Here is a 24,546-nt window from a genome sequence, read left to right as displayed (position 1 = left end):
TGAAAGTGAAAGAAACTAAAATCTCACATTCGTGCGTGAATCCAAAATGATATTGTCTCCGGATGTTTAAATATGTTAAACATTGAATTTCTAATCATAAGTGTGAATCTTGGATTAAATCTATATGAATGTTTTAGTAATGACTAATATATATATATATATATATATATATATATATATATATATATATATATATATATATATCAGTGTTGGTGGGTACTTATAGATTCTCGAGTGCTCAATAATATTAATAAGAACATGTAAAATAAAGGATGGACACTCACATTTTCTTTGTCAGGACAATTGTTTCAGTACTGACCACACCTCCTCAGCCCACGATAAATCCGTAGTGTGCGGTTTTTACTGGTGTCCCTTATTCCTGTTCCTGTGTGTTTGTTGTAATTTGGGCGGTGATTAGTGTTTATCATGTGTTGGCATGCTGTAGTGTTCTCATATCATCTACAGTAATTTTCTTCAACTGGATCATTCCGAAATTATATCGTTTTGAGACGGGGACACCCATTTAATTGATTTAGCTAGGAGGATAGCATATTTATAGATACTATGAATCTACATAGTCACCAAGCATCTTTTCATTACTGATGTGATGGGCATGATCTTTATTACATTTCCATGTGCTCGAGGTCATTGGTCACATTGGAATTGCGCTCAAAGTGACCTACATAATGACAAGTGTTCACAGTTTTTGAACTATCTAACATCACAATTGGTCATTTTGTTCAGCATGGCACATGGTATGTGTACAATTTTCATAAACAAAGCAGCGCGTTACATTATGAGAAATGTCCAATCGTGTACAGCCACAAATCATGTGTTTGATGACTAGGTTGGAAGAAAACATGAATAAAGATCGTCCATTGATTTAGCTAGGAGGATAGCATATTTATAGATACTATGAATCTACATAGGTCACCAAGTCTCTTTTTCATTACTTATGTAATTTGATTCAATAGTCTGATGTCACGTTGCCCAGCAACGGCGGCCATCTTGGTTCTAAACAAAGAAAATCATTAATTTTTATTCTTCATGCTGGCTAGAACTTTTCATATGTCATGTGATCAGAATGTATAAAAGTAAAAAAATGATCATATTTATAATGTTTTTCTCCTTTGGATACACTTTTATGCTCATCGGAGAAATGTTTCAAAAGGGCGCCCCATTGTTCGGATAGTTTAGAATCAGTTGCTTAGTTACTATGCGTCATACCGAGGGAAGTGACGTCACGACTGTTGAAGCGTATTGCAGTATTGTGGTTTCCGATTAAAACATTCCTATATTGAATGCAAATTCCGCGATGGCGGTACAAAGTTGATTTCTGGGAAAATGTTCTTCACTCTAATATTTTTACCACAATGTGGTATAAAATGAATAGCTGCAATAACAGCGTTATCTCTGTTTAAATTTTAAAAAATAATAGCATCCTACAAGCGTTAAGCCTCGTTCTAAATATAACTCGTGTTACTGTAGGCTTTGGACCTTTGTAAAGCGCTTTGAGCACATTTAGTGTATATTGCGCTATATAAAAGCACAGCCTTTTATTTTAGTTTACTACCATAAGTTGCAGCAAACGGCTTAACTTTTACCTAATTAGTTTACCTAGTTTTTATACCATATAATATCTATTTTTAGATTTGATTTTAGTTTTCTATTAATTTCATTACATTTCAGGAGACAAAACAGTGTGTTACCTTTTCCTCTTAAACGGTAACAAACGCTAGATAGATTTTGATTGTTCTGCAAATATTACGTTGCTTACATAGTTAAGTCTTTCATATACAATTTGTCGTATTTATTTGATTGTTTGCAATGTGTTCAGTATAAATGCTAAGTCGGATGATTATATTATTATATCATAGTTTATTGTGCGTGTTATCATGACATTGCTATTAAAGTGTATCATCTGTTTTGAGATTTTTAGTGATGATTAGATCAATGTGTAAATTGTTATTTCAGTAGAAGAAAAATATATAGATTTTTCTGCAATGTATTTTTAATGGCTTGCTCAATAATCAACACAACTGGCATGTTTTCTGTTTGTTTTGTTTTTTTTTTTTTTTCTTTTTGTTGGTTTTTTCTGCGTTACAATTAGATAGTGCTTTTTATTTGACTACACTGCTTGCTCGTTTTCTACCTATTTTCTATGCAAATTCGTTCAGTACTTTAGTTTTGACGCCGCTTTGGATTGGATACAAATCCATGTTTTGATAGTTACATGTTATGGGGAAAGGACACCTTAAGAAATTGTTATTTGATCTTGCCAAAAACAAAAAGATAGTGTTTTATGTCCCTTGTAATTTTCAAAACCGCTCTATAATAATAATTTCATTCCTTCGCTGTTTTTAAAAACAGGTTTCTACGTGAACACCATACCAATCACGAGTACTTATTAAATTCTGTCACCCCCCCCCCCCAATCCCCGCCACCACATTATAATATCTCATACTCTGTCACATTTTCACATTTATTTACAGCCTTTGTATTGTTTAATCAAGGCTATTTACAATGATATCTATACCATGAACAACGATCTTGTGTTATCGATTGAGTTACGTGCGCTTTGGTTACGTTTGTCCTTGTCAACTATTGTATCCGTGCTATTGTACTTCTCTGGAGTGGTGCAATTGAAAAAAAGGTGTAGATAGAATTTTATATTAACCAGTTAACTGCCGTACTGTGGAAAAACACGTATTATTTTTTTTCTCACCAGAAACCTCGTCCTTTGTATATCGATCGATTTAAGTGACCCTCATATTGGCAAAACCTCTCAAACCTGGGACTTCGCTGGGTCCCAGAGTTGAGAGTTTTTGCCAAGACGAGGGTCATTTAAATCGATCGATATTAGAAGGACGAGTTTTCTGGTCAAATTTTTAGATACGTGTTTTTCCACAGTAGGACAGTCAACTGGTTAAAGTGTGTTTTGTTCTTATTGTAATTCGTTATGACAGAGATGTTTTATGCTTAATGTAAATGTTTTGAGCCTTGCTATATATAAGTTATTACACAAAGTTGAATACGTTCTTGAGGTATTGGATCTTAAATTGGGAATCTTATGGTTCTATTATTTTATGCATTTTCTTTGGATATAGTAACCTACCAAAGTGAGTGTTACAAAATGTCTAAAGCTCTCCTGAATGTTAAGCAATATCTAGTCATTTAGTTTTCTTTTTCTTTTTCTCCTTCTTCTTCTCCTTTTCTTCTTCTTCTACTTTTTCTTCGTCGCCTTATTCTTATTCTTTATCATCAGCTTATTCCTCTTTCTCTCTTCCAAGATACTGCAGGTCTCTCTCTCTCTCTCTCTCTCTCTCTCTCTCTCTCTCTCCTTCTCTCTCTCTCTCTCTTCTCTCTCTCTCTCTCTCTTATATATATATATATATTATATATATATATCATTATATCTCAATCCACACATTGGCAATGGTGATTAACGACTTTTGGCTCAGTGAACTTGATACATACGATATATATATATATATATATATATATATATATATATATATATATATATATATATATATATATATATATTATATATTTTATATATATATATATATAATTCACGTATAAGCAGGCAAACTACTTGTTTTTTTCTGGTTTTATTTATCTCACATTATTTTGTTCGTCGCTGGAAGCTCCGTTGCGTTTTAAAAGATTAAGTTCTCTTTCCTGTCATTCAGAACCAAGCCATTATCTAAAGCTATTTATTTACGCAAACACGAACGTTACATTAAAATCCTATCTTGTTTTCCTCATAAGACTTTATGTCAATGTCTAATCTGCCATGCACTTAACAAAAACACATTTTAAAATTTTGACCAGAAAATCATCCTTCAAATACCGATTAAAATGACGCTCATCTTGTTAAAAACTCTCAAACCTGGGTCTTCAAAAGGAATAAGCGCTATGAGTTTTTGATGAGAGTCATTTTAATCGATCGATATTTGAAGGACGATTTTTCTGACCAGAATTATTAAAATGTTTTTTTTTTGTTTAGAGTACGGCAATAACATGCATTTTGTTATCTTAGTTTAACATGTACGTTTCTAAATACATGTTTTGAACGAACAAATATGTAAATCAAATCCCTGGGTCCTTTTCATTTTTTGTTTAATATTCAAGAAGCTAAAGTAAGTTTTGAATGTAAAACCGATAGTATGATTCTGTTTGTAAAAATATGCAAGGTATAGATTTCCTGGAATCATATAATATCCATTTCATTCAATTAAAGGCGGATTTTGTTTGTGCTATGATATCGTTTTGAGCGAGGGAGCAGTAACTCGGGTATGATTTAAGCTTCATTGACGCCTTACAACGCTACTCTTTACAGCCAAAACATCTAAATGGGGGAAAAGTTTGATTTAATATATCTGGTATGTCTTTAGGAATTTCCCCCCTTCATATCTTCACAGGGCCCCTCATTTCACTCTTTCCATTCATCCAGTATTGGCCATTCTTAACTCAACCAGCCCTGATCACAGATTTATCCGTGATTTCCGCTACTGCACACGAGCCCCGAACATGGATGTATATCCTTGACAGACTATACTACTCAAACTGCTATTCGCTTGTTGATTGGCTAGTTTTCTAGAAACAAGCTATAATTTTACTTTAAAAAAGACGTTTTTTCGTTGTTTGTTTTGATTTTTGGTTGCTTTTTCCTCATTTTAGAGACAGTTTTCAAAATGCTCTCACGCTTTTGATCTTACACGTATCTTGTTGTCTTCCCACGTCTGTTTAGAACTAGTATTGATTATTATACCCTAACAAATTGGTAGGAGGTATCTTTAAAACTTTTTTAAAAAATGAATGGTTGAAATTAGGATCGGGCATCTGAACGCGCAGTCAGTCCCATGGCTGAAAGAGTTAATATCACCCGATGTCCAGAAACGTGACATTATTACAAATGAGTCTAATTTTTCATACCTAGACTAACCCATAATTGACAGTCAATCGAGATATAAATGCAGTTAGCTTTAACAGTTAAGAGCCATTCTCTGGAAAAACTCGTATTTACAAATTTGGTCAGAAAACTCGTCCTTCAAATTTCGATCTATTTAAATGAATCTCATCTTGGCAAAACCTCAAAATCCATCCTGTCACTTTGCCAAGTCTTCTTTCAGTTCCAGCTTTGAGAATTTCGCCAAGACGAGAGTCATTTAAATAAATTTGTATTTTTAAGAACAATTTTTCTGGTCCAATATTTGAATAAGAGTTTTTCCAGAGTACGACAGCTGACTGGTTAAGCCACATAATGGTAATAACAAAGACAAACTTAAGCATATCCGTGTTATGTAAACATATCATTATCAAAAGGTTTCGTGTATATGTGTATTCATTAGCGTTGCTGTGTTGTTGTCTGTTGCTTCTTTTCGACATTTTATTGGTGTTGTTTGATTGGGTAAACAAGCCAGTTCGTATAAAACAGATTGAAGTTGTTTGCAAAGTTTATTGATCATGAAAGGCTAAAAAACACAACTTCGGTAACTTGAATAGAAATCAAAATGATTTATCAGGCTTTTACTTGGCAGAGTAAGAATGCAGATATGTGCCGCCGTTCATAGAAGACATAATTTGCTCAATGTCAACAGATTAATTAACATTGTACATTGTCAAAGCGAACAGCAGTAAAGGGGTAGAGGAAATTACCCGAGTTGAAAATAGAATATACTCAACCGCCTCAAAACGCCTTAAATTATAGTAAAATATATTAAACTTATGTTTACTTTTTAGGTTTAATTGAAAAGAATGTAAATTAAAGTTTCAAATTGAAGCATGTAGCAAATAAATAAATAGATAAATAATTAAGTAAATAAATAAATGAATGGATAAATATATAAAATAAAACAAAAACAACAAATGAAGCAAACAAGCAAAGAATTAAAAAACAACAAAAATTTCACATTTCTGTCTCATTTAAACTTTAAAATCCTTTTTTTGTGGGTGGGGGCGGGGAAAGGGGGAGGGTGTCACTTGAACATTATACTGTTTTGTTTACAGGTGATCAGTCGCAAATCCAGTTGTCAAGGAGGATCTTAATTCTCCAAGATTTCAGAATTGTTAAATGGTTTATCCGCTCAGTCGGGTTCCCGGTAGCTCAGTTCGTAAGGTACTCATTCACAAGCAAAGGGACCGATATCGATCCCGGGTGCAGTCGAGACTTTTTCTGCCCCTGTCCACCCAGCAGTGATTGGGTAGATGAGCCTGTTAGATCTGGGGGAAAGTACTTTAAGATAGACTAGCGTCCTATCCAAAGGATAGCAAACAATTGCTACTGACCGTTTCACGCTATAGAAACCGGCATAAACTACGTCTCTATGGGCGTCATGGCTATGAAGGACTACATTATTATCCACTCAGTCAATAGACATGAAATACAAGACAAACATTGAACATACTATTTTTTTTTCCTGTTGAACACTGTATTGCTGCTTAACAAAGTACGGAGGTCGGCGGATCAAACCTCTGAAATCTCGATTTTCAAGATCGGCGGATCAAAACTCTGACGTACATAAAGCTTTGCAGATCAAAACTCTGAAGTACATACAGGCTTTGCAGATCAAAACTCTGAAGTACATACAGGCTTTGCGCACCAAGTTTTAATTTATTTTGGGCGGATCGACCTATGATGTCATTGGAGGCTCGTATGTAGACTTCAGAGATTTGATCCGCTGATCGTGAAAATCGGGACTTCAGATGTTTCATCCGCCCGATCATCGATGTCGTGCATGTGAGAGTGCAGCCATTATAAGTAAGGAAAGATACAATTTAACACATTGACTAAAGTAATAGACAAAAATGAATACCTATAACAGCTTAAAAACAAAATAAAATAATAAACACGAAACGTTTCGGGCTCAAAACACTTCTTCAGCGAACAACAACACAACAACAAAATTAAAACATAATACATTACTATAAAAATCCAGAGGGACGGATATCTGGGGATTTGAGTAATGTATTTATGTGATCTTTTGAGAAGATCTGAGGACAGATATGGTTGGAGGGACACGATCGCCGATGTCTGCAACAGGCCTGGCACTTGATGCTGATAATTCATTGTTTTAATTGTTTTTCGCTATTGGCTGAAGAAGGGTTTTGGGACCGAAACTTTCCGTACTTTGTGTTTTGTTATTTTTTTATATTTATTTTTGTACTTTTACAGTCCACAGCTTCTAGTAGCTTAGTATCACTTAACCCTCTCCTTACCATCCATAGGAAAATCGTCACATTTGTTACGATGAAACGAACAAATAATTGTATTATTCTGATGTCCTGTGTACATCACAAATTATAAAGAAAATATTTTGTTATAGAGATAAAAAATTAGTCACTGGACATTATTATGTATGGAATGTATCTGTTTCTTTTCTATTTGAGTAGAAAAAATTATCTTTTTATTATTTTCACTCAAAAGCATTCATCGATAATCTCCTTGATGCTCAGCCATATCACAGCATCAGAAGTGAAGATTATTGCCTATAGATAGTATGCGTTTGGCTAAGAAGCTCACAACATTGCCATCCGGAAGTATAACGGACCACCACACAAATCTATATGTAACCATGAACTTTTATAGTCTGGTAAATGCAGTTTAGTGAGAAGTACTCATAAACGTGGATGGCAAAAATCAATGACAAAGCCCTGAGTGACGTCATCTTCGTTCTATCTATACACACGATTAAGCGAGAATTGAACTTAGCCCTTGACGAGATGACAATACAACTCAAGACGCATGTTATTGATGTTGTGGAATGTTGTTAATATGTAATATTACAGACTTTAGATTTTCCCTAATTTTGTAATAACTCTAGATCTATGTATGTTTTGCAATGAACGAAAAATGGATAACCGAATAGTGGAATTTATAATAAGCGGTATTATTTCCTCACAATGTCCATTATCTAAAAGGTTTTGTCTGCAAGCTGTAAAATTATTGTAATACATCTCCAGTACTTGTGTTCAAATGTATGAAACATATTTAAAGGAGGGTTTGATTCTTCTTTTTTTTCTACTCTTTCGTTTGTTTTTGTTTGTTTTTTAAATGTTTTTGTTTGCTTGTTTGTTTGACTGCGGCTATGTGGTCTAGTGGTATGACACTCGCTTTCGGATCGGAAGGTCCTAGGTTCGAGCCTCGCGCTCGGCGCATAGTTGAGTCCTTGGAAAAGGCTCTTTACTCACATTCTCTCACCCGTACTCAGGTGTAAAATGAGTACCTGGTCGTTAACAGCGTTGTCTTCGTCCGAAAAATTGTAATATCGCCTGACAGGCGCATGTCCCGTCCTACATGTTAAATGTTGCTGCTGAGCAGGGACCCCTTGTAAAGCGCTGTGAGCACATTTTGTGGATATTGCACTATATAAAGCTAAATTTTAATGCTTTTTTTTTGGGGGGGGGGAGGGAGGGTTGGCCGGGGTTCCACATACTGCTAGGCACTCTTTAAAGAAATCAAAACCTAATTATTGATTTTCCTATCTCATAAATCAAAACCCATCAGAACCCAACAGCTGATCACTAAAGCATAAGGCTCGGGCTAAACCCTGATGCCACATCAAGCTTATCTTAATTTGTGTATGTTTCTTTTATCCGTAGTGTATATTTTGAAACAAGACGGACTCTCAAATAATAATATGCGATGTTTCAAATATCATGATAAATATTTGAGAGCTGGACAACAATTTACATGCATTACTAACGATATCAACATTACAAACATGTTTAAATAAACAGATTATACATTGGCTTTACACTAATTCACATAGTAAACCACCGTATTCAACCACCATTAGTTTCATTGAAAATACTTAAAATGATAATCTAAAAATCCTTAAATAAAACCTGCATTGCGAAGTTATTGTATCAATTTTATTCTTTTTAAAAATTATTTGACAGGTCATCGACTATCCTGAAGAAGGTTCCTATACCGAAACGTCATCTGGACACGTTTGGTGGATACGAGTACAATTTCATGGGGAAAAGGGGTGTCATGCTCCATACAGATCGATACCAGGCAAGTAAATGTAAAGAGTATTCTCCTTGTATGTTGATTGATCAGCACCAGTTTTGTTGACTAATGTGTAACTTTGTGGTCAAGATGTATGACCGTAGCCATTGTTAACTTAGAGCCTGACACTGTCCAAAAAATGACGTCAAAATGCCAGCCACAAACGAAAACAAATCGTGAGTTGTATTCAATAATTCAACCAATGGGACCACTTGTTTCCATGAGCACTACTAACGACAACTCACTAGGCGGTGCAAAAACCAAATAATGACATCAAAATGCCAGTCTTTTTGGGTGCAGTGTCAGTCAGGCTATAATTTAACGATGGCTACGGTGTGACTCGCCTTCGGATGTGTAGGTCCCTGAATTAGCGCAAAGTTGAGTACTTGAAAAAGTACTTTTTACTTAAATGTTCTCACCCTACTCCGTTTTAGAGTGAATACCTAAACTGTGACAGTGTTGGTTCTGTCGAAAAGAAAAGTAACCGGGCCGTATAGCTGATAAGGGTCACAATCTATAATGTTGATTGCTGCTGTTAGCTTTGAACCTTTGTCAAAACGCTCTGAGCACATCAAGTGAAGTATGGACAAAAATTGAATTTAAATTTAGAACGATCACAAATATGAAAATTCAATATTTTTTTTGCAATTATAGAATATGTCCTGAATAAAATAATTTAGGCTTTATCCAAGTTACACATTTAGTTCATCTTGACCGGCGTGCACATACTCGGTCTGAAAGCCTGAAACAATTTGGGTTATCAGACCTAAGTACATTCGATTCTGACATAATACTCTTTTGAGACAAAGTGTCACATAATTTTGTCGTAAATATTAGATGATCGGTGTATCAAAAAAAAACCGATTTATCGTTAACATTTTAAGTCTCTTTCAGTTTGAACAACTAACCTAATTTGAATTAGAATACATATTATTAATCTCTTTATCCCATATCATGTCCTAATTCTATTGTTCACTAAGTCTTGGTGATAACTGACAATAGATTTGCCGTAGTTTTGGGTCGCAATCTTATAAACGACATGAATACGACATTAAACGACATAAATAAACTCTGTCATGCTATACAAAAACACACATTTTTAATGTTTAGACCACCCGGTGGAACATTAAGTCTTGAATCATTGTCATCCCATTTATTTGCAAACGTTGATACACACTGGTTTCTGACAGTTAGAAATAACGATAAGTCCGTCAGTATGTTTAATTTATGCTTGTGGATCGATAAAGAAGATATCACGTGACCCAATCGCTTGACACTGACAGATTTTGTATTAAAGCATTTTATTTATCATTATACATTCAGTCTATGTTTGTCTTCCAAGTGGCTGGTATCACCTACATTTGGCAATGTAAATGTTGCTGCTCGAAGCTCGAAGAAATAAATAACTGAGATTGAATGTAAGCTTCAATTTAATATACGAAAACAGACAAAATGGACGCTTCGGTTTTCTCCTTTATCAACAAAACAGGATTAATGAAACACTACAGACGAATGAAATAATGTGGTAGTGGCGTTGTTAAGATGAATAAACATGTATTTGTTGTTTACTCATCTTGACAACGCAACTACCAAATTATCTCATTCGTCTGTAATGTTTCATTCATCCTATTGTGTTGACAAAGGGGAAATTCGAAACGTCCATTTTGTCAATTTTCGTATATTAAATTGAAGCTTACATTCAATTACACAGTTATTTATGCCTACGGTGCTTGGCAGAAAACTTTGGAGTTGAAATCTTCAGACAACCATACAATCGTTTCTAGTTTCTTTTAAGAATACAAGCTGTTCTGTTTTTCATAAAGGAGAAATTACGTTTAATAGATTACAATTTGCATGTGAAATATTCATTTTAACATATTATGTAGAAATATTTGTTTCTTGATGAACTTCATTACTATCCTCGTCATGTGTTTTTGTTTTGTTGGTTTCAGGTTGATTTCATCAAGTCGTTTGACGGGTGAGTGAAATATGTTAGAATGTTTAATATGATTTGAAGAAACGTGCCTTTGTATTTTACTTGCATATTAGCAGGTCTGATGACCAATCGCAATTATTGGATTTAAGAGTCTGATGTCACGTCCGCCCAGCAACGAGCAACTTGGTTCTAAACAAAGAAAATCGGTATATTTTATTCTTCATGCTGGCTAGAACTTTTTCACATACCATGTGATCAGAATCTATAAAAGTCAAAACAATCAGATTTATATTTTTTTTTCTCCTTTGGATACACTTTTATGTTAGTCGGGGAAGTATTTCATAAGGGCGTCCGCCATTGTTCCGATAGTTTAGAACCAATTACTAAGTTACTATGCGTCATTATAGGGAAGTGACGTCACGACTGTTGAAGCATATTATGGTCTTGGTTGGAATGGGCATTATTTTGAGGTGGTTTGATAGTATTTTCATTGCAGCAATGAGCCTACAATAATTTGGGTTATCAGTCGTCCAAATAAATACACATTAAATTTGATACTTTACTTGTGCAGCGGAGTTGCGTGATTATAATAAGACAGCGTTTTAGAATAAAACTCAATTTCCAATCCATCACATGGCGGTGTATGATTAGTTAAAGAGAGTGGTACAAACTGCAATGTTATTAAAATAGTCAGAGGTCGTCGGGTAATAAGAATAAAGAAAAATGGACTGCAAGATGTATTTGAGCGCTGAAGGGGAATGATCCTGAGAGGTAGCAACTGGTTGATGTCCATTAATCTATGAAAGAGCTACGCCAGTGAATCCACCCCCCTCAAATCGGAATATTGGAATGTATCAGACACTCAATGTGATTTAAGGAAATGTAAGCAGTAATGGACCTATTTGATTTTTCTTCACTTTAAGAAATAATATCTGCGGAAGTGACTTAATAAAATTAAGATCTAAAAAAATGTGTACTAAACAGTGCCCGACAAATCAGATAGAAATCTACATGAAAAAAACCCATCCAAATATATCTGCCGAGGCAGGCCGATTTTATTTTTTTTGATGTTTTTTTCTCTTGTTTTTCTTCATTGTTCTCAGTTTTAACAAATCCTTTGTTTAATGAAAGAATTTGGATAAGAATGGATGTAAAAATAACATTTAATAATGTTTATTAGGTTTGTACACACTCGTTTTAAATTAGAACTTTCACTGGAAAAGCACATGAAAATCTTAAATCAAAACTTGAGTTTTTAACTCAATAAACACACATGCTTAATCCCATAATATCAAAATTGCATGTGATTTTTATGATTTTTCATAGAATGACCCAGAGAGAACGTCTCCAGGCCGGATTGAACTACGTAGAAGCGATGAGAGGAACCAAAAGGAGGCGAGAGCTTGTACCGCATCGAGCACAGCTTGATCTTATACTGGGTGGGAAACAGATTGAGTTTGAAGAAAGGTAAGCAAGACTCATGTAAATGTGTTTAACTCTCTCCTTACTGATCCTTTTCAGTATTTTCCCAAAGTGGCAGGCTTGCCCAACAGAAAAATGGATTTTTAAAACTAAAAAAAGCTCTCTACAAAACAACTTTACGTTCTTATTAATTAAACAACGATCATTCTTCAAAGTTTGAGATGTACAAAATAAATCTGAATAAATAAAACGTATATTGTGTCGTAACAAATATGACGATTTTGTTGGAGGTGGTAAGGAGAGCGTTAAACATTTTTTCTAATTTGTGGGTAAAAACATTATATGTTCTTAAGATAGACAGCATCTGGCTATAGATATGCTTGCGTTGTATTTCCAGGTGATACTTTAAACCCGCAATCTCCCTTTCAAACCCAAATTAAAGCATTATCATTTGTACGCAACCTCTCTAATAGCATTTAATTTGTAACTCTAGTGTATGTACTATCATTAACAAAAATAACAGTAATATATCTTTTTGGTCAACAACTCAAACTCAACTTGGACAATTCTGTGCTGGTGCTTCATCATCAAATCCCAGCTCCAATAAACTAGGAAAATACTTTGAGATAATGATTGGTTTTAGATAGTTGACTGTACCTCCAATCCCTCTTTTACCATTCCTGCATTTTAAAGACAACTTGTCTTTATTTCTTTGAACCCAGCTTGAGGTTTTCCAAAAGTTGGAATTTTTTTAATGATTCGTGTTGGAGTATATTATGTAATAATATGTCAATGTCGATGTTTTTAAAGCCTTGTCGGTGAATTTTAGCTCCTTAATATAATTATGCTGAGGCCTCTAAATATGTCATCCCATCCCCTTATTTGAAATAGCTGACGACTCTGGTATTATGTCAGAACAAATTAGATGAAGAAACTTGTGGTTAAAGGTGAAATAATCAGAATCAAGAAATCTAAAATGTTTTTATCTGATTTTAGAAAGCAGCGATATGATATTGACCAGATCAACTTGGCTGACTTTGTTGTACTCTATCGTTATGTTTTCGCCTCCAGATTCTACCTTTCGAGAGAACTTCAAAAGTTAAAAGCGCTCGCCATGCCTGATATTGCCAAAGACTTATACCACGGTCGTGGAATCCATTTGCCAATGTAAGTGTTTATTTATTTTGTTTTATGATGAAAAAGAATATTACAAAACAGGTTATCCTTCACAGCCATAATTTTCCCATGGAGCAGGACTTCATCACGATATCTGTCGTGTCTAACGGGCGATAAAGTTGCTTTGATATGATAGTGGTATGTTGGTCTATCGTAAAGGACTTTCTATCAAACCTTTAAAAAACACAGACCAAACTCAAGCGGGTCAGAAAACAGGTTGAAAACTGTGCATCAAACAATGTCAGACAAAGCAGAGAAAAAGGTAAAAGAAAAGAAGGCATCTAAAAATTCCAACAGGCTGAAAATTTGTGAGAAATTTTCCTTATATTTATCTACCTTACTTTGTTTGGCACTAAGTCATTCTTACCTGTCTAGATTGTTTATCTTACTCTATGCCTGACCTGCTCCCAAATTTTTGGGGTAAAAAAGGATTCTCACTGCTCCTTTGCTTGTTAAATTGAATTCACCATTTAATTACAATAATAATTTCTAATTTTGCAAAAGTAAGATACATCCATTTAATTTGATAATGTCTAAAACATTAACCGGAAACCCCATTCGCAGACATAGTTGTTACTGGGAAAAACTAAATTCTTTTGGATTTGACTTATTTATTTTCAATGCTGCATCATTTTGGGCATTATCTTATTGCAATATATTATATCATCAAATTTACAATTACAATGTCTGTAACGCCATTACACTGTATTAGTAAATTTTCAAAAGGATGAAGATATTAATCTCTTTTTAAAATTTCTTGTATTATTTAGAATTAGTGTCGCATGCTCATCTAGACACCACGGTTCCGATTGAAGTGCTCTCGTCCTTTGATCTCCTACTATCAGGTGTCAATGAGTTCCTGGCTACAGCTGCTGTGAACGACATTATAAGAGTGTGAGCACAAAAGGACCGCCAAAATGGTGACTGGCACTGAATGAAATGGCAAAAATGGTTCCATATGGCCTGCTTGTGTGTGTGTGTGTGTGTGTATGTGTGTGGAGGAGGGGGGGGGGGCGGGTTAACATTGTTTAGCGCATTGAACATGATAAATCCGTGGAAATACTCTTTATACATAGTTTTATATTCATTTAATCTGTTTTCCCCCAGAAATCACAACTCCCTCAAGCCACGATATCCTTTGCCAAATGACATTGAGGAAGAATGTAAGTGAGATAGATCGTTGTGGCTCTATGTAAGAAACACGATAGCCCGAAAGATTACTCATAGTAAACTTACAACAGTTAAAATTATGTTTCAAGTTCCACATCATTTTAATTCAAAGAAGAACAATTTTCCACTTCACTAATTGGCCCGTCAGTCCTACTGTTTTCTCTATTTCCTGACTAGCTCAACACGAAGAAGAAGAAGAAGAAGAAGAAGAAGAAGAAAAAGAAGAAGAAGAAGAAGAAGAAAGATGATGATGATGATGATGATGATGATGATGATGATGATGATGATGATGATGATGATGATGATGATGATGATAAAGGTGAGAAAGATGAAAGAAATTTTGCTAAATCCGTGAAGACATCAACTATGACTGATTTAAGTCGCTAACATTTTTATTTTTTCAATCCCGCTTTGTAGGCATGGCATCCGCCCCATCCTCCCTACAGACAGTCCTCCGGAAGAACGAAAACCAACACGATTTCCCTCGGATAGAACGAGATCCCACATTCCTGGGACGCGGAACACAGCTGAGAACCAAATCAACCTTGAATAGGCATCCTCAACTTCCATCTATACGTAATAAAATTGAGAACGGTATGTACAATATACATCTTTTATTTTATCGCACTTGTAATCCCATCATCTAAAACTGATATTATGTCTAGATAAAGCGGATATTAAAAGGTGTATATACTGTTAAAATGATAAGAAATAATTTCGGTTATACACTTCAGAAAACTACAGGACAGCCCATTTATAGCGAAATCTGTTATATCGACTTTTTGGCTACATATAATCAGAAATGAAAAACTCACAATAACGACATACATTTTAAATTTAAAATCCTCTTTAGACATCGATATGGCGGTAATCGCCAACTTCATATCGACGAATATCCATTCTCTCTCTCTCTCTCTCTCTCTCTCTCTCTCTCTCTCTCTCTCACACACACACACACACACACACACACACATATATATATATATATGTATATGTGTGTGTGTGTGTGTGTGTGTGTGTGTGGGTATGTGAATTATAAACGTAATTCAATTTTCATACTTGTGACTGTTGATTCAGCTTTTAATCATTTAATCACATGACTTAATACCTCTTTGAGACGACGGCTATTATCTACTCAGTTTTGTAACATTGTAAATGACATAATATTAAGATATTAAGCCTACTTTTTCTGAACACTTTTTGTCTTTTCCAACACCAACTCACCATACTAAGATTATGATTAACCCTATTTCCGATGTCAATTTTACTTTTTATCTTCTTTTAATCAATGCTATATTGTACAAGATAATATTTTGTCTTTCAAAATGAAATGGACATTAACAGAATTCAGTCGAAATAACACTTCTTTCGTAATAATTTTGAAATGTAGATCTATTTGTTTTTCAAAACCCTTGTCATCCAAATATTAATTAAGAAAAAACAAATCCTAAATTCTCGTCTTTATGCATGGTGGTGTGGTACTTTATATATGAGTAAGTGACTTTCTAAACGTACCACGTTTCACTTTCATCAGTCAAAGAAAAACGCAATTTTTTATCATTTATTATTTATTGACTGAAAGAGGAAAATAGTTGTTTTGCGTGCCTCATAGACATTTGCCTGGAGTGTTTAGAAACTCCAAATTTTCTCTGGTGATTTTATGGATCCAAAAGATAGCTTGAGATTGTTAATTCATTTTCTTCCAGGACGTGACTTAGGACGTTTTGAAAGTCAGATACCGACGTGTACATATATCCAGGTCTGAAATTCGAACCCACTTATGGGCCTAGTTTAACATTGTTGTAATGGACAATATTTTGAGATTTACATTACAACAATGGGCCCGTAATTGGATTATCAAACCTGCAAATAAGTGCACGTCGTCATCTACCCCTATGTGGCCCATAGACTCTATAGTGTATTATGCTGGGATGAGCTCGATGTCCAATAACAGCTGAAAGTTGAATTAATAATTGAAAATATGAAGTCTTGTTTTTTTCCCCACTTTAATATTCTATGATATTCATTCACCTAAATAAAAGACATGCACCCATTCGAGTCTGATAATTTGGCTATAACTAACTATTCAGCTTCTAAATCACCCGAACATAATACCGATTTCATAAAGTTGGCCACATATACACAAACACTATCTCTACAAATATAAAAACATGTAAAAACATTTAGGATTGCGAAAAGATTTCTACAATTATCCTCTCTTTATGGTTTCGACATACTTTCATTCTTTTGTGTTTGATTGAATTCATTCGTGCCAAGGCAAAGAAAGCTGAATCCAAACTTCTAGTGCATTTTTAATGAATTGAGACAATCTGAAAATGTGTCTGCTGATAAATGTGTTGATTAAGATTTTCATTTAAAAGCTTAGAGGACATCGAAAATCCTGTAAATAAAATAAACCGTTTGAGAAACAATCTGATAATGTGTTCATGCCAAACAAACAGACGTTTGAGATATCGCCATGCACATAATTTGTGCTAGTTAAAATCTTATTCTGTTTATTATGTGGATTTTTATTTCACATTCTGTGATATTATGTTCCCGTAGGCCTGAATCTGTTTTGACAAAGAATTTCAACTCTTAGATAACGCAATCCGTGATGGGATTTAACAATCGGTGGTTGAAAATTTCCATTTATTTTTTCAAAATTAGGTCTTACTAATATTAACAATTCCATCAACTTTACTGTATCGAAATCACATTTAGGTAAAGACTTTAACATCCAATTAATTGTAATATAAAAATTCCTTTTCAGGTTTTGAGGTTATACGCACTGGGCGGCTACCTCCAAGAGGAAGTAATTGATACTATTATTGTTGCATATTTATATATGTTTACTGATTTACAAATTGTGTATATTTGTGAACTGCATTTTATTCGTGGGTTCCTCTTTTGCTTCAAAAATAGTTTTAGATAAAACCTCACGCAAGCGTCACGATTATTCTAAAACAGGCAAATCTATTGATTTATACTTTCCATAACTTTTATATTTAATAGGTTTTATATATATATATATATATATATATATATATATATATATATATATATATATATAACACCGCAATAATCCGGTATTATGAAGGAGTAAACTGAATTTTGAAAATTGATTAAATCGAGTTTGAGACAGAGAGATCAGAATTATAGAACTTAACTTTTTAAAAGTTAAATAGATAGACAAATCTCATTCTCCTAAGTGAAGGAATAAAATTCCGTCTTATATATCATGAGAAATCCTTTTGAAATGGAAATTATTTGAGCATCAGTTACATCCGACGTGTACATAAATGCAGGTCTGAAATCCTAACATCCTTATGGGCCTAGTTTAGAATTTTTGTAATGGACACTATTTTGCGTCATTTTTTAAGATTTCCATTACAAAACAATGAGCCCATAAGGAATTGGGTTATCAGACCTGCAAATAAGTGTACGCAGTCTTCACCTCTTCATAATACCGTTTTGAGACAAATGATCGCGTTCATTGTAGTGCTTGAATATTTTGTACAATCTATTCATGAAACTAACTCAGTTATCCTGCACTCCCGTATGTTTTTTGTTTTATGTTTTGTTTTTGATTTTGTTTTTTTTTTTTCTCTTGCCGTGGTACAATTCTCAATCACAAGTTAATTTAACATTAGGTTGATAATCCCATACTCTCTTTATTCAATAATCGTGTTAAATATCCTAGATCATAATCTTATCTCAAGTATCTAATAAATTCATTATTAAGACTCGCGAAATAATTCCCAGTCATGTCTTAACTTCTATCTATATTGCCTTATCCTCTTCTGCCCTCCCTTATTGTCCTCCCCTTTTCCAGCAGGAATACAAAGACTAAACTATTCTCTTTCCAAATTTAACAGTTTCATGGTATCACAATGATCCATAAGATTCTCTTGCAAGGAATTTGAGACCATGCGTCCATTTGATACAATAAAAGTCATTCGGTAAACACTTATGTAAACACCAATAGTTATCCAATAGATGTAAAACAGAAAATCTTCAAGGAACACTATTGTCTACTATTAAGTGATACTTTTAATTAATTATTTTTATTTTATATATATATTTTTTTTTTTGGCATAAAAATACATCATGCACTTAAGACGCCATAAGTGGAAGTAAGCAATTTATTGCAGTCACAATTTTGACACAACTATATTTTTTTAATGACTTTCAACTCGGCACGTAGAAAAACGTCCGGTGAACAGCTATTTATGATAATATTATATAAATCTATGGTCCATTCCAATCCAGGCAAATCTTGGCCATTCCCGGTGTCCAAATCATCGGAGAGAAGAACGGTAACCACACTATCTGCAAGGCTGGGACTAGGTTACCGTCAGTTTTATTTCAGTTACCTCCCTTGGTTTGTGGTGCCCGCTTCTGTAATACTATTAATATCGCAGCGTGTAATAATTGATATAGTATTAAACTATTTTTTATTAGCAATACTTAATAATAGATTTCACAAAAGCGATGACAACCATTTCTATGGAAACTGCGGCTTTTTTGTGTTGAAAAAAAAATGCAAAATTTGATATTGTTCTTCCAGTTCACATATTATAGTGCGTTTTTATATAAGACTTAGAACATTCATTTAAAAAAAAATAAAAGTTTTTGTTTCCATTTTTCCCTCATAACCCCCCCCCCCCCATTTCCGATCCATCTTAAACATATAATGACCATTTGTGTTTATTACGATTGAAATTTAGGCTCATATCTGGTGTAAAAACACTCCTTATTAACATTTATGCTTTTATTCGATTGAGGATTACAGTACAAGTAGATGAAACCGTCTATATGCGTTTTGCTTTTATAATATATAATAATATAGGTATGTGGAAATATCATCTATCATACGAACACATTTGGAAAGCTGAAAGCCCATTATTTCAAATGATCTGTGGCTGTGTCACAAAGGTCAAGCAATGTTAAGAGCGATCGTGTAGCGGATTGGTGAGAGTGATAATAGGAAATTCTATTCCAGACGTTTTGTCTTTGGTTAAGGAATGTTCCACACATCACTCTACTGGACTCTGGCGTAAATATAATGTATATTATAACTAGTCTAGTAGATTACATTTCTATGGCAAAATTTAATATCTAATGTATGTTGATAAGTACCGTAACGATGATATATTATGACATGTAATGTCACTTTATAACACATGGGGTCCCGATAACTCAATTAGTAGACCACACGCTTCACACCCAAAAAAAAAAAAAACAATATCGATCTTGGGTACCTGTTCAGCCAACAGTGATTGGGTAGCTGGTTCTATTTGATCTGACTGAAAGTATGTGGCGATAGACTAGCGTCATATCCAACTGATAGCAAGCAATTGCTATTGTAGGTTTCACACTATACAAGATTAAAATAAATTCCAACTCCGTGGACCGCGGATGGCTCTTTCGACCACTTTTTATAATTTACAACATTGCCATGTTTGACATGACATTGTTCATTTATCACGTCAAAGATCAAATATTCATGTGGCTTTTACATATAACAAAACTATAAAATATCTACGGTGACATGCCTCACCTGCTTTACATGTGGCATGCATGATTATCGTAAGATTGAATACAATATATAATTTATTTGAATTCAAAGGAATCAGGAGGAAGTAGATTGATGTCTGACATGTTTGTACCAATCTAACACGCCATTCATTTTGTCGATTTGATTGAAGTACGTAGCCATTAATTTATTATTTTTGTTTCTTTGTCTATTGCCTAACAAGTGGGTTCAATAGCCTGATGTCAAGTCGCCCAGCAACGGCGGCCATCGTTCTAGACAAAGGAATTTGGTACTTTTTATTCCTTATGCTTAGGCTAGAACTTTTCATAGGTCTTGTGATCAGAATGTGTAAAAGTCAAAACACGATCAGATTTATAATGTTTTTCTCCTCTGGATACAATTTTATGCTCGTCGGAGAAATATTTCATAAGGGCGTCCGCCATTGTTCCGATAGTTTAGAGCCAGTTGCTAAGTTACTATGCGTCATTACCAGGGAAGTGACGTGATTACTGTTGAAGCGTATTGCATCCCGTAAGCGTAATCGGAATCTGTTGACAAGAGACAATTACAAGTACTGATCTCTATGAAAGAACCAGTGTCCAACGGTTGAGTACAATAAATAATAAGAAAAACAGCGATGGAGGCTATTTGGTCACATCTTACGTCGAAAAGATAACATTCCAGCCCAAACTGCAGTGACAGAAAATGTCCTACATGGCAACAAATATGTAGGGCGACCACCAACATCAATGCAATAGGAACTTCCCTGAACCAGGATCTCTCTACATATCAGAAATGTCTGGATTCAGATGAGGCCGAATTAATCTCTGAAGAACTAAGAAAGACTGTAGGCCCCTCCAGGTACTAAAGTTACAACAACATCTTGACAGCCTTAAAACTCGAGCCCAGGACCGTGACCAATAGAAACAATTAACAACATGGATGGGGAGAGCAGCTATACTCATCGAAGTTTTTAAAAAATCTTTGTGGCTTAATCACGCAATGCCCAGCAAGCACCATTCAGACTGCGAGGCTTACTACAACTACAACTACTATTGCCTAAACTATGTGGCTCATCGTCTCAAAATGGTATTATTTTGGTATGAGCTCTATGAAAGGAAGTGACATCACGACTGTTGAACCCTTTTAAGATGCGATCTTTTTTTCATTTTTTTTTTCACTCAAAATTGATAATTTATATTGTGAAGTGCCCAAAGCTTGTGTTTTACACTAGAATGAGCGCTGTATAAATGTGTATTATTATTATTATTATTATTATTATTATTATTATTATTATTATTATTATATTATTATTATTATTATTATTATTATTATTATTAGTATTATGAAGGAAATTGGATTCATAACCTCATATAGGCCTATTATTATGAAATTCGGTTTATTTCTCATTTTTTTATGGTAGAGTAAAATACCATTTCTTGGATGGCTAAAACTTCTATAGTCGCATTTTCATTCACTTTTTAAATCTCTAAATTAATTTTGCGGGGCTCGGTTCATCCTGATATATCTAATACCCTTTTGAGACGGTAGGCCATATCATATTATTATGGGAATGGTGCCTCAAAATTGTATGATCTCGGAGCGTCTGAGATGCTAAATTTGAATTTATTGTTATAATAATAATAATAATAATAATAATAATAATAATAATAATAATAATAATAATAATAATAATAATAATAATAATAATAATAAATAATAATAATAATAATAATAATAATAATAATAATAATAATAATAATAATAATAATAATAATAATAATAATAATAATATAATAATAATAATAATAATATAATAATAATAATAATAATAATAATAATAATAATAATAATAATAATAATAATAATAATAATAATATAATAATAATAATAATAATAATAATAATAATAATAATAATAATAATAATAATAAATAATAATAATAACACAAGTCATGGGACACAGTTTATATGCTTTATTATTGAAGAGAAAAGTATATTTACATTTCTGATCGTCGTAACTAAAAATCCCTTTCTTGCACCTGGTTCATGTCGATATATTACTATTTTGAGATCATGGGTCATATACGACGTACACATATAAGCAGGTCTGACAACGGATCGCAATTGTAATGACCAGCTTTTTTCGTTGGGTTGAGGGTATTTCAATTACAACGATTAGCCCATAACAATTGGGATGATCAGACCTGATTATAGATATACGACGGTCATATTATATTAGTTTTGTTGATTTTTGTTAAATGTCCTTGAATCATTTATCTTGTATCCGGTTCACTCCCTGTATTATATAACACATCATAATATTATTTTCCGTATGTTGCTTTATATTATTAACCAGTTAACTTCCGTACTCTCTCTCGTAAGACACGTTTTTGAAATCGTCCTTCAAACACCGATCGATTTTTAAAAAAGGACCCTAATATGGCCAAAATTTCTCTAACGTGGGACTCTTTTAAAACCTTGCGATGTCCCAGGTTTGAGAGTTTTTAGCAAGTTATTAGAATAATTTAAAGCGATCAATATTTTAAGGACGAATTTTCTATGAGTTTTTTTTTTCCAGAGTACTGTAGATAACCGGTTAATATATCTTTTTTTTTCTTTAATCGCATCAAATATTTAAATGCTTTTATATTTCTTATGTCTTATGCTTGGATGATCTTGTTCTTAGGTTGGCTTACATTCGTCCAATACGGTAATTGATAACATGGCAGTTAAATCATTCGTGCTTTGTAGAAGAAAGCTTTTCGTGTGCAAATATCGCTATGTATTAAAAATAAATAATATATGCATATCAGCTATGTAATGTTTGATGATATAATATTATGTATCTAATATATTAACTTATCTATTGTCCTATCTATCAATATTACACCTTTTTTTGCTTATTCTTTCCTTTTAAATATGGGTCTGATGAATTGTATTCTCTGACCTATTGTTGATGTGGTATGCAAAGAAATAGTTTATGGTATTATATTTCATTCAAGTTTACGATTTTGTGTACTCTTAAATATCCTTATAATCTAGTCGAGAAAAAGGTTTTTAAACGATTTAAAACCGAAATCGGTAATTTATTGACCCCTTGTAGACTCGCTTTAATCTAAAAATAATTTCATACTACCTACTAGAAGAGAAATTTTGGTGCTAGTACTCATGTAGAGTGCATGCTTTCTAAGATTCAAAATATATACTCATGTAGAGTGCATGCTTTCTAAGATTCAAAATATATAAAGTTATCATTAATTTTTTGGCGAATTAAGTAAATCATGGGACATCTGATAAAGTTCCTGGTTCGCTTATTGCAACAATTTATTTTAGAAATTATTATTTTATAGAGTTAATTTCTGTCAAATCGAATCATTTAGTTTCATCTGATTTTGTGATGTAAAATTGAGCAAAATGATTTTTACAAGAATAGTAAATTAAAAGGATAAACAAATAGATGGATAGGCAATAATCATATGTATATATTTTGAAATCATAAATTAACTACTGGTCGCAATTAAGTCTATAATTAAGTCTATGACAATTTAGCGACGTCCTTTTAAGAGGGAGGAAAGAAATAAACGTAGACGTCTAAATATAATTAGAAACTATGTGAAAACTCAATTCAATAAAAATTTGATCGTCAGGTTTTTGATTCCACATAGTTGAACATAAGTAATCTCATAAATTCATGTCATTATCAATGAAGTTTGCTCTACGTACAAATTAATGCACTAGGCCTTAAATCTTGCAAACATAATTTTTAAAATCTAAAGTATGTAAAGACAAAAGAAAAAAATATGGTTTTTGGCAACGCATCTTGAGCTATTTAATGTATCTAGATGGACAATGCTAATTGCTTGGATTATAACTGAAGTAGTTATATGTGATATATCCTTTTGTGGCGTTTACCCGTAGTAGTTCTTGAATTCCATTGCAGAAAGTAGACCTGGTGATAATGTGATTATCAATCTTGATATTTACATAAAATAGTGTTTACCTAAATGTAAACGATTTTCTTTTCAATAAACAATGTAATAAGGCAAAGCACAGATAATTTTTTATTATAAATAATAATTTAAAAAAATAAAAAATAATAATAATAATAATAATAATATTAATAATAATATTAATAATAATAATAATAATAATAATAATAATGATAATAATAATAATAATAAATAATAATAATAATAATAATAATAATAATAATAATAATGATAATAATGATAATAAAAATAATAAAAAATAATAATAATAATAATAATAATAATAATAATAA

The 24,546-nt window shown here is 33.1% G+C and overlaps 1 protein-coding gene across 13 annotated transcripts in view; it reads left to right on the top strand.

The window, feature by feature from the left end:
- Positions 1-24,546, top strand: part of LOC144967133 (uncharacterized) — a 75,358-nt gene that overhangs the window by 32,690 nt on the left and 18,122 nt on the right. For 3 of the 13 annotated variants that reach the window (XM_078903994.1, XM_078903985.1, XM_078903996.1), the window contains 9 exons: positions 1,690-1,725; positions 8,908-9,025; positions 10,972-10,997; positions 12,282-12,422; positions 13,449-13,544; positions 14,661-14,716; positions 15,141-15,317; positions 17,497-17,538; positions 18,996-19,079. In XM_078903994.1, coding sequence (XP_078760120.1) covers positions 1,690-1,725; positions 8,908-9,025; positions 10,972-10,997; positions 12,282-12,422; positions 13,449-13,544; positions 14,661-14,716; positions 15,141-15,317; positions 17,497-17,538; positions 18,996-19,079 — 776 coding nt within the window. The remainder of the gene's footprint in view (positions 1-1,689; positions 1,726-8,907; positions 9,026-10,971; positions 10,998-12,281; positions 12,423-13,448; positions 13,545-14,660; positions 14,717-15,140; positions 15,318-17,496; positions 17,539-18,995; positions 19,080-24,546) is intronic. The other 10 variants (XM_078903995.1, XM_078903987.1, XM_078903988.1 and 7 more) reach the window with 7 other exon arrangements.

This window comes from Berghia stephanieae, chromosome 3 (genome assembly GCF_034508935.2).
Source record: "Berghia stephanieae isolate SIO BIC M18660-M18661 chromosome 3, UCSD_Bste_1.3, whole genome shotgun sequence".
In the NCBI taxonomy this organism is placed as follows: domain Eukaryota; kingdom Metazoa; phylum Mollusca; class Gastropoda; order Nudibranchia; family Aeolidiidae; genus Berghia; species Berghia stephanieae.
Note: the sequence above shows the minus strand (reverse complement) of the source record. Positions and strands in the feature narration are given on the sequence as shown.